Raw genomic sequence first — 12124 nt, 5'->3', positions numbered from 1 at the left:
ACAGTGTTAATATATTCAACTTGAAATGTTAACTGTTTCTTTTTCCACTAATACTGCCTGTTCTGCCTACTATTTCCAGCATTTATCTTAATTTTCAGATTTATAACAACTGCAGTTTTCACTCTGATTTTCATCTGTGTGGATACAGAATCAGAATTGGGTTTAATTATTACTGGCATATGTCCTGAAATTTGTTATGAACTTAGAAAAAAATTCAAAAAGATTACAGATTCAAGATTAGCTTTATTTTGTCATGTTTCAATTTGTGTACATACAGTGAAAAGCGTCATTTGCAACAAATCAAATGAGGATGGGCAGCCTGCAAATGTCACTGCACTTCCAGCGCCAACGTAGCCTCCCCACAACTCACTAACCTGAACTGTACATCTTTGGAGTGTAGGAGGAAACTGGAGCACCCAGAGGAAACCCACAAGATCACAGGGAAAACGTATAAACTCCCTACAGGAAGCAGCAGGAATCAAACCCAATTGGCAATCAAAGGTGCTGTTAAGCAATGAGCTACCACGCTGCCTCATGCAGTGTCAAAATCAGTGTAAATAAAAGACACATTTTAGTACTGATTTATGTGGCAATTACATTATTTGTATGCTAAAGATCTGGACCTCCAGACATGAATTGAAGCAGCTAACACATTGCTTCAAAACTTCTATGTATATACTTTTTAAAAGTTTTTTTCCTAGTAGCTGTGCTCTTGATATATGCTACAGAATTTATTTTACCTTTGTTTTTAAAGGATTACAATTTGTATTTTCTTCTAGGAATCTTTTTATGTTCGAACAGTTTAAGAAGTTCACGTTTATATTTTAAGTTACAGTAAAACGAGTACCTTTTCTTCTTCAGAATCAGATTTAATATCACCGGCACATGTTGTGAAATTTGTTAACTTTACGGCAGCAATACAACAAAATACATGATAAATAAATATAAAGAAAAACTGAGTTACACTAAGTATATACATGTCTATTAAACAGTTAAAATAAGTAGTGCAAATAAACAGGAATAATAAAGTACTGAGGTAGTGTGCATGGGTTCAATGTCCATTCAGCAATCAGGTGGCAGAGGGGAAAAAGCTGTTCTTGAATCACTGAATGTGTGTCTTCAGGCTTCTCTATCTCCTTCCTGACAGTAACAGTGTGAAAAAAGCATGTATTGGTGGTGGGAGTCCTTAATGATAGAAACTACTCCCTGAAGTAGTCTTGAATATTACAGAGGCTAATACCAATGATGGAGCTAATTTTACAAGTCTCTGCAAATTACTTTATCTTGTGCACTTACCCTGCCCCCCCCCCATACCAGACGGTGACACAGCCAGTCAGAATGCTCTCCACGATACATCTGTAGAAGTCTGACTGTTTTAGCTGACAAACCAAATCTTCTCAAATGCCTAATGAAATACAGCCTTCTTTATAGCTGCATCAATATGTTGTAACCTGGTTAGGTCCTCAGAGATACTGACACACAAAAACTTGAAACTGCTCACTCTCTCCACTTCTGACCCCCCTATGAGGAATGGTGTGTGTTCCCTCATTTCTGAGATCCACAATCAGCCCTCTGGTCTCGCTGACGTTGAGCGCCAGGTAGCTGTTGTGACACCGCTCGACGAACTGGCGTATCTCGCTCCTGTACAGCCTCTCGTCACCAACTGAAATTCTACCAACAAAGGTTGCGTCGTCAAATTTATAGATGGCATTCGAGCTATGCCTAGCCACACAATCATGTGGGTAAACAGAGCAGAGCATTGGGCTAAGCACACACTCCAGTGGAGTGGCAATGTTGACTGTCAGCGAGGAGATGTATTTCCAATCCTCACCAAGTGGTGCTCCTCCAGTTAGGAAGCTGGGGATCCAGTTGCAAAGGGAGGTACTCTGGCCCAGGTTTTGTAGTTTTTTTTGATCAGGACCATAGGAATGACGTTGTTAAATGCTGAGATATGCTCAATAAGCAGCATCCCAACATAGGCACTTGCATTGTCTCAGTGATCCCAGGCTGTGCGGAGATCCGCTGAGATCACGTCAGCTGTAGACCTCCTGTGGCGGTAGGCAAACCGCAGTGGGTCCATGCCCTTCCTGCAACAGCTGTTGGTTGTAGGCATGACCAATCCCTCAAAGCACTTCATCACAATAGACATGAGTGTTACTTGAGGCAGCTTACGCTGCTCCTCGGGCACCGGTATAACTGTTGCCCTTTTGAAACAGGTCGGAACTTCCAAATGTAGCAGTGAGAGATTGAAAATGTCTTTGAAAACCAACTAGCAGGAGTATTCAGAGCCTTACCAGGTACACCATCGGGCCCTGCCACCTTGCATGGGTTCACCCTCTTGACAATCAGCCTCTGAGACAGAGATCAGAGTCATCGAGTGCTGCAGGGATCCTCATAGCTGTGGTTTTATTCTCCCTTTCAAAGCAAGCACAAGAGGCTCTGATCTCATCTGGTAGTGAAGCATCGCGGTCATTCATGATCTCAGGTTTTGTTTTGTATGAAGTGATGGTTTGCAAAGCCTGCCGGAGTCGATATGCATCCCACGTAGCCTCTAACTCTCTCGCAATCGTTTCTTGGCTCATGAAATAGCTCTTGGCAAGTCATAACGAGTTTTCTTATAGAAACCTAGATCACCACTTAAGTGCCACAGATCGAGCCCTCAGCAGACTATGAACCTCCTGGTTCAGCCACTGCTTTCGATTTGGAAATGTACAGCAAGTTTTCGTAAGCACATACTCGTTCACACAGGTTTTAATGAAGTCAGTGACAACTGTGGCATACTCATTCAGGCTCAAAGATGACTCCCTGAACACAGTCCAGTCCACTAACTCAAAGCAATCCTGGAAGCGCTCTTGTGCCTCCCTTCCATACCTTCTTGGTCCTCACTACTGGCACTGAAGTCTTCAGTCTCTGCCTAGAGCCAGGGAATAGAAGTACAGCCAGCTGATCAGACTTAACAAAGTGTGGGCGTGGGATAGCACTGCAGGCACAGTTGACCTTAGTGTAACAGTGTGCTATTTCTTCTGGTACTACTGGCGATTTGATAATAATAATTATTTTGCGACTTTATCAAGCCAGCCTGGTTAAAATCCCCGAAAATTAAGGGGAAGCATCGGGATGTGCTGTTTCATGCCTGTTGAATACATCGCTCAGTTCATCTACAGCGTGTTTGACGCTAGCCTGAGCGGAATGTACACCGCTACAAAAGATCAAAGATTAATGTCCAAAGTAAATTTATTATCAAAGTACATATGTCACCATGTACAACCTCGAGATTCATTTTCTTGCAGGCATACTCAATAAATCCATAGAATAATATCCATAACATAATCAATGAAAGACCGTACCATCTTGGGCGTTCAACCAGTATGCAAAATACAAACTGTGCAGATGCACAAAAAAAAGCAATAAGTATCAAGAACATGAGCTGAAGAATCCTTGAATGCAAGTCCATAAGTTGTGGGAACATTTCAATGATGGGGCAAGTGAAGTTATGAGTACAATTTTTATGAAAGCTATAAAGATGTCTGCGCAGACGTAAAATAGGTGTAATGACGCCAACAAAGACCTACTGTATGTGTTAGTTTGTTTCCATCTAGGAGCCAAATGATCCCTTTTTAAATAAACTTTAAAGAAAATGGGTAGAGAGTTCCAACATTTAGATTCGGTAATGATTTTATATATAGTGTGTGACTTGGAGGCAACTTCCATGTGATTGTATTCCCATGTGCCTGCCGCACATGTCCTTGGTAGTAAAGGCTGCGAGCTTGGGAGATTCCATCAAAGCAGTCTTGGCATATAGAAGACAACCAATTAGAAAATCAGATGGTAGATGTTGTGGTCATCATTTAAAGTAACTAGGTTCTGAATTCCATAGTTATAATTTCAGGAATTGAACTCGTATCTGGATTCTTAGTGCAGCTTTCCAGGTCTGCAAATTTAACTGCCACACTCCATCATACCTGAATGATCTTCAGAACAGAGATGAGGAGGAATTTCTTTAGCCAGAGTGTGGTGGATCTGTGGAAGCCAAGTCCATGGATATATCTAAGGCAGTGGTGGATATGTTTTTGATTAGTAAGGGTGTCAAAGGTTGCAGGATAAGGCAGAATGAGGATGAGAGGGAAAATAAATCAGCATTAATGTAATGGCGGAGGAGACTTCATGGGCTGAATGGCCTAATTCTGCTCCACTTTCTAATCACACATAACACCAACTCCGAGAACCTTAGATGTTCCTTATAGTATTATTTCTGGATAAATATCTTAATTAAAGATCTGTAAGAGAACTGGATTTCTGGAGAAACTTTGAAAGCATATGTGTGAAAAGGATATAGTATATACGTGAATAGAAATATTCCAAGTATTACAGGCACAGAAAATGTATATTAGTAAAAGGCTACAACAAGTGAACGAGTAATGTTTCAAATTACGGAAAACTGAAATGATAGAGTCAGGTAACGTTTCTCTAATGGAAAATGTAATTTGTGAAACCGGCAAACTAAGGGATGACACAATTCAGAAAAGACCTACCAGATTAAATGTACAGCCCAATATCCATTTTACATTTCAAACAATGTAGTTAAAATAATTCTTTTGAGCAACACAAACAAACCTATGATACAAAGCATGCAAATTCATCATTTTATTTCATTTCTGGTTATATAGAAACACTGTAAGAAAACCTTTCAGAGCCCAGTAAGATTTATTGGAACTTTTTTTTTTAAAACCAGAATTGTGATAGCCACTTGAAAACCTGAAACTGTTTTAAATCATTGCAAGAGAAGTTTTCACTGTGCAAAATGCACATTCAACAATATAAAACTGGGATGGTACTCACTGGAATTTTTTTTTTAAAAAACACAAAATTAAAACTTGTCTCCACAAGAAAATTAGGTCATTGGGAAAGGAAGGACTATATAATGGGGCAGAAAAACTACTGCACACAACCACAACAGTTAATAGTGCTTATTCACATCTATTCAGGAATGTGTGTTCAATAAGTTCACCGATACTGAACATGGCATCTTACCCAATACAATTCAAGTGATATTGTATAGGCTACCTTAACCTTGGAACAAAATGCCGAAATGTTTTCTCATTCAGTACTTCCACATCTGAATCCACAAGCTGAAAGATACCTGCACACGTACAAACTCCTCTAACGACAGACACAATAAGAACAGTTCCTTCCGCCAGTGGGACTTTTCTATGGTTTTAGTACTGAATGGAGCATTTACAGTGTAAAGACAGTTCTCTTCAATAATTTAATTTACTGAATGGGATAAAACAGTGAACTACATAGACCACTGGGAGAAGATTCCTTAGAGAAAACGTAGACAGCACTAAAAAGGGCAGAGGAGATGTCACAACCATACGTGAATGAAGAAAACACTTCAGACTTGATTTGTGATTATGTAAAGGTTTCTTTGCATCTGCTCCAGAAAAATATATCATTCTTTTTTTTGGGGGGGGGGGGGAACTGCAGAACTTCCATTACTATGATTCTTTCACAAAGATTAAAAAAATTTACTGTTCACATTAATAATAATTTTACATTAAATCTTAAGTATCAATGCCATCCTCAGGTTTTAGTGAAGATAGGAAGATATATTCCGTGTGTACCATCACTACCATTAACCAAAGAACATGTGCTCTTCAATTCCTTTATACTCTCTTAAATTGTCAAACTATTCCTCCCATAAAATCAACACAAGCAGCTAAAAATAAATTGAAACATTACTTAAAAAAAGAGAGACACACAAAAATGCTGGAGGAACTCAGCAGATCAGGCAACATCGATGGAAATGAATAAACCAGTCAACATTTCAAGCTGAAACCCTTCTTCAGGACCCACATCCTGAAGAGATACTTGAGATGTTACTCAACTAAAGTATGTGGTACCAATTTCATAATCCTTTAATGAAATCTTGGAATCCTTTTGATAGGTTTACAACTATTAAGGAATTATTTATTCAATTGTTAACTGATTTTACATGAACGGCCTTATCAGGACCAAGGAATGAAAATAAACTGAGCTCCTCATGCAAACAACACTTACATTCATTTCCAAGAGGGGTGTGTATCAGACCAAAAATCTCTACAAATGAGAGGTCAAAAGAAGAAAATAAAAATATGACTGGATTTACTTATTTAGAGATACAGCACAGAACAGGCCCATTCCAGCCCAACAAGCCTCACTGCACAGCAACCTAGCTATTTAACAAGAGCCTATGCACAGGACAATTTACAATGACCAATTAACCTACTAACTGGTCGTCTTTGAACTATGGGAGGAAACCAGAGCACCCAGAGGAAACTTGAGTTTTGTAACTTCAAAGCAGTAAACTAATTCAAAGGAAAATACGGGAGTCCAAATTGTGAGCCTGGTTCATATTTGCTTTAAGCAAGGCATGCATGTATCACGTGGTAGTGAGATGGCATATGCAATTAATGTACTTTTACATATAACTCGTAATTATTTATTCAAATGAACAAGAATGCTTAATTAAACTACATACACACACTCACACAAGATTACTCAAATAGAACTGAAATATTAAATACACAACAGAAACCAGCGCGGTCTCGGAGAGAACATACAAACTCCTTACAGATAGCTCTGGAACTGAACACCAAACTCCGAAAAGCCCCCGAGCTGCAATGGTGTTGTGCTAACCACTACGCCACCATGATGCTTTAATTTAAATTTTTAATCAATAACTCAAACATTCTGCTGATCATGTATTTCAGAACGCCATGCATTTTGCTTCAAGAATGCAACTTTTTAAGCGGAGATAATTATCAGAGACTATTGACTAATCATTTATCTGCAGACAAGCACTACATGTCTTTGTCACTCAGAGCGTGGGGACAAAAATCTAGATAAATAAAAATGTGAACCCAAACATTACTGATGAATTTAAATTGCAATTAATTGCCGTTTATTATCAAAGGAAAATTATGTGTTTTGCCCAAGGGCTTTTACTTAAAACAAAGAGACAATTTTGCCAAAAAAACCTTAAATTGAACCAACAATAACTAAAACTCAAGTCCAAAATATATTCAAAAATGCAAATAAGTCTCCTAACAAAATATTAAATATAACTAAATAACTATGGGTTAGAGTGTGCTGAGGCATTTCTTCTAGAGGCAGAAACTTTCACCTTTTATTTTTAAAGAAATTATGAGGGAGTATTTAAGGTGTGATTACCTCCAAAGCTGCAAGCATACAGAATCAGACTCAGTAGATTTTATTTGCCCTCATAGACGCAAAGGAATGCATGATCTCCCTCTCTTAATAAATTTCTGATTCTATATAATTATCTCTATTTTTAAAAATTGCTCTTTAAGATTACTGCCTCACTCCAACCCACTAAAAGAGATCATCCAGTGGTTAATGCACTGTTCATTGGACTTTGCCGTTGCTTATTCACTAGCTGGCTCACCATGTAGATGTGAAAGACAGCACATTAATGCAATGGATGAGATAGGAGCCGTAAAGTTAAAGTTAATATTACAATACAGAAATTATCCACTATATCATGACTAGCGCCGTTGACCTGCACCTGGACCAGACACCTCTCCAAGCATGTATTGGATTATCCAAACTTCTCTTAAACTTCCAGAATCACACCACCCTCTGAATGAAGTTCCCCCATCATCTCCCCCTTCAGCTCATGACATCCAATTCTACTCTTACCCCTCTGTGAAAAAACCTGCTGGCATTCACCTTATCTATACCCATCAAAATTTTGTATACCTCTGTCAAATCTCTCATCATTCTTCCACACTCCAGGGAATAAATTCAACCTTTCCCTATAACTCAGGACCTCAAGTCTTGGCAACATCCTTGTAAATTTTCTCAGCACTCTTTCAAAAGAACTTACAAAAGATTTACTATTAAAAATTTAATTATTTTAATTCTTTTTAAATTCTGCAGTATTTTTTAATTGTTCTCAATTTTCTCACTGATTACAGCAGTTCTTGGCTCTTTCAATGATAACAACCCTGTCTCTCACCTGTGGGATCCAGATGTGATCTCCCCAACTGTAGTGGCCAAATCTCCCTTCTCAAGGGGTAATTTTGATGCAACTTACAGAACGATAAGTAGGGATGGATTGTCCGCAAGACAATAAATATCTGCATTGTATATAATGACAAATATATACTTGGATAATAAATTTAATTTGAACTGGAAGCGGAAGTAACACAGCACCCATCCTCTCCTCCAAGTCCGACGATTTGCCCAAAGACTCAAGCACAAATATCCACGCCAACGTTTTAAGTGCAGTCCCGAGAATATGTTGCACTTCCTTTGCCTGCCGGCTTGCAAGGTACGAGGTACCACGGCATGTCTCTGAAGACATGCCAACACACAGTAGAGTTAAGCCCTCCACCCCACATTAAATGATTTCAGGAAATATATCTGTTGTTTCAATTCACGTCTCTACCATTTTACTTCAACATCATCCCTTTTAAGGACTTGGCAAAACAGATGCAGAAATAGGCCTCATACTTCTGCCACTCAATAAAATGGTTGCTCATCCAATCACTGGCCTTAACTACATTTACCTGCCTCCTTCCTCAGCTTTGAATAGGCTGAAATGACTCAACATCCTAGTCGGAGTACAGAAAAACTGGCAAAGACTCTGAATATTTTCTGATAAGAAATGCCTCCTTCAATAGGTGGCACTTATTTTGCAATACTTATTTGCATATTTGTTCATTGTCATTTTCAGTATGTTATGTATTGCACTTCACTGCTGCCACAAAACATTTCACGACACATATTGGTGATATTATTTTTACTGTGAGACTTTGGCCCAGTGCAAGATCTCCCTCATCATTAAGGCCGGGTAATCCCTCAGGACAGGGCACATAAGGAAAGAATGAATCCCTCAGGATCTCCATTCATATTTCGCTTCCCTGCCTCTGCCCCCTGATCTCCAACTGCCGACCACTGTCTTTCTCACCCTCTCTCTCTAGATACTGCCCGACAGACTGGACATTCTCCACATCTGCAACATCCCAGACAAGATCCGTCTCCTAAAAGGCGCCACAGGAAAACAAAACTAAACCGGTATGACACAACTGGATGCAAAGCGGGTCGCCAGACTCTGACACCAACTTTATGGCTGAAAAGGAAAGTTGGTCTCCTGCGGCGTGAGGCGGGAAGGGGATCGCAATGTTGGGGCGGCTCTTCTACGCTTCTCCATTGGAGCCGGATGCAAACTCTCCAAAACAATGGGAATGTTCTCCATTCCCAACACTTGCACCCCGCGCCCTGATAAGCACACAGTTGAAAGGGGACGGGGGGCCGGCTCTGGTTACTTTTTGCCGAGAGGCGAGTGGCAATTAATGGAGCGGAGGCAACCCTCCGCTATGGTCAGTCGGGCACCCAAAGAGCCGCCGGGGCTTGTGCTATCTCCGCAACCATCTCATTAACAGATGCACCCCCCCCCCCAAGTCTTTGTGCTTACAGGCGATAAATGGCCAATTCACAGAAACAGCGGCGGACATGGGATGATTTTACACTGGCAGGAAAACCCGAGCGTGTCGAGGTCTAATATTAGTATAACTCTTCGAATAGTTTGAAGTATCATGTGTAATCGGCGCTGAAACAGGCGAAATAGCATTACCACCCGCAGAATTAAATTCGAAGGCGGCATACTTTGCTGTAGTTTGCAACTTGATATGAAATGCATTAGTTGTGTGCATTCCAAATGCATCGCTACCTTATTTTTGCCGAGTTTTTAAATTACTTTCGCCAATTTGTCTAGTACAAAGCGACTTGTGCGCTGCACTTTTGTTCGGAGGGAACAATCTGCGAAGTTTTTTTCCGATTTGGCTCGCGTTTAAAAACAATGTCCTTAATCCTAATTATTATAGTTGCACGCATCTCTGTTGATCAATGCAACGCATTTAAACGCTACCCCCCCCCCCCCACCACCACCCACTTGAGCAGAGCCTTACGTAATGCATAAGCACCTCAATCTGTTTGCAAAAAAGCACCCTGAGCTCAGTAATCGGAATGCAAATACGTCAGAGACCAGCTGAACAGCAAAACCCAGCCTCAAGATCCTGTCTGCAAAATGCAAATTCGGTATGTTCAGCTAAAACAGGAAATGCAATCAGCTCTGCAAGCCTTGAAACTTAGCACTGAAACTGCAAAGCTCAAGGTGCATCAATGCATTTTGCATAAAATGTTGCTCCTTTTGCATTCTCCTCAGATATCGCCCCATATATCTCTGCAAACCTTACCTCCTTTTGACAGCGACATTTTTTTTTCCTCTTTTTTTTCCCCCTGCTGGGAATGGGAGGGGGAGGGGAATCACAAAAGACTTTGCCTTTTCAGCTTTGCAACAAAGATGCAAAAAAAAATTGCTGCCTCCCAATCTTCATCCACCTGGGATCCCCGACCGATTTCTTGCAGATGCGAGCTGTGCAGAGGGAATGGCCGGTTGCACAGCTCGGAAGCAGGCTGCAAAGAGCAGAAGGTTTGCAATTGCAAAATGCCGTTTCGGTAATTACGGAGCTGCAGCTACATGATCGGCCGGAGCTCAGTTCACCAGCTCCAAACTTCTCAGCGTGTCATCGCGTTCTTCCTGCTGGAGGAGAAGGCATTCTGGGAATTGTAGTCCGCACGCTCGGGGATCTCAAACTAGGTGGGCAGGAGTATATTTCATCAAATGCACTTACTTACATGAAGACACGCTGTTTAAAATTGTGTTTTAGTATATTTGCATAGGCTTGTTGCAGAACCCGTGCAGAATCCGGTACATAACTCGTAGATAATTCATTAATGTCAGCTGAACTCTCGTCCCAGTCACTTTGATCCTGGGCAATTTCTTTAACATCTGCAGATAACAAGCACGGATTTGGTTTTGTTCCACTCAATTCAGGCCGATACGATCCGCTCACTGACATCAATTTGTGCGCGTGTGTGTGTGTGTGTTGCAAACTAAATCAGGTGACTGTAGGATTGTTTTCAATGTCCCTCCTGCACATCTTGGTATCTCGTAGAGATGGATTCTGTAAAATAGCGCATGAAAGTTGTGAAATGTAATCTCGGCCTCCTGTCAAACAGTGGGCTTGATAAACTGATTTATCGGAACTCAGACCTGGATAATGCATTCAGTTCCTGCACCGTCTGTGAATCGCGTGGGTTACCTCCGGGTGCTCCGGTTTCCTCGCTCAGTCCAAAGGCACCGGTTAGTTAATTGCTGATCGGAAATTGTTTTATGATCAGGTTAGTGTTTTTGGGTGGATCGGTGGTGCTGCTCATTGGGCCAGTTCTGCCCTGTCCCTCTAAATAAATAAATATAAAATAATTTATTTTTACAACACAATGTAAGAGATGTTTATCATCTCGGCCGTCAGCTTCAGATTAGTTTATTGTCATATACGCCTGGGTGCAATGAAATTCCTAGTCTGTGTGAAGCTCACAGACTGAACAGTACAACAATAAGTACAAAGAGCAAAATACACAAATTACTGGAGGAACTCAGCAGGTCAGGCAGCATCTATGGAGAGGAATAAACAGTCAACATTTTGGGTTGGGACCCTTCATCAGGGCTGAAATAGCAACTGTATTTTTTCCATTGATGCTGCCTGGCCTGCTGAGTTCCTCCAGCATTTTGTGTGTTTTGGGCTAGGCAGATTGATTGTTTGGCATGGACTAGATGGGCTGAATGGCATGTTTCTGTGTGTAGTGCTCTACGACAAGGGAGATCTAAAAGCCCGAGAGCACGGTGGCATCACCGGGAAGGGAATGTGAGGGACGTGATTGGTTCAGGGGTCTGATAGCCGTGGGGGAGAAGCTGTACTTAAGGCCTTTAGCTTCATCCAGAAGGAAGGAGAGATAAAAGGGAATATTCAGGGCAGCAGGAACCCTTGAAGCAATGCACCTTGACAATGTATTGGATAGAAGGAAGTGACAAGCCTGGGATGAACTGGGAAGTGTTTATCACTCTCTCAGGTTCCTTCGATGTTGGCCTGGTTCCACTTGCCCACAACTGTGAGTTCAGAATCACTGTCACGTTTAATATGTCATGAAATTGGTTGTTCTCTGACAGCTGTACAGTGCAATACATAAAAAAAAACTATAAATTACAATAATGCAT

At 40.9% G+C, this 12124-nt stretch overlaps 1 protein-coding gene across 2 annotated transcripts in view; it reads right to left on the bottom strand.

Annotated features, from left to right (window-relative positions):
* map2k6 (mitogen-activated protein kinase kinase 6) overlaps positions 1–10565 on the bottom strand; it is a 135864-nt gene extending 125299 nt beyond the window's left edge. For both annotated transcript variants that reach the window (XM_059949054.1, XM_059949055.1), the window contains exon 1: positions 10263–10565. In XM_059949054.1, coding sequence (XP_059805037.1) covers positions 10263–10281 — 19 coding nt within the window. In that variant the 5' untranslated portion in view covers positions 10282–10565. The remainder of the gene's footprint in view (positions 1–10262) is intronic.
* Positions 10566–12124: the final 1559 nt, after the last annotated feature.

Source organism: Hypanus sabinus, chromosome 23 (genome assembly GCF_030144855.1).
Source record: "Hypanus sabinus isolate sHypSab1 chromosome 23, sHypSab1.hap1, whole genome shotgun sequence".
Classification (NCBI taxonomy): Eukaryota; Metazoa; Chordata; class Chondrichthyes; order Myliobatiformes; family Dasyatidae; genus Hypanus; species Hypanus sabinus.
This window is presented reverse-complemented; position numbering and strand designations above follow the sequence as displayed.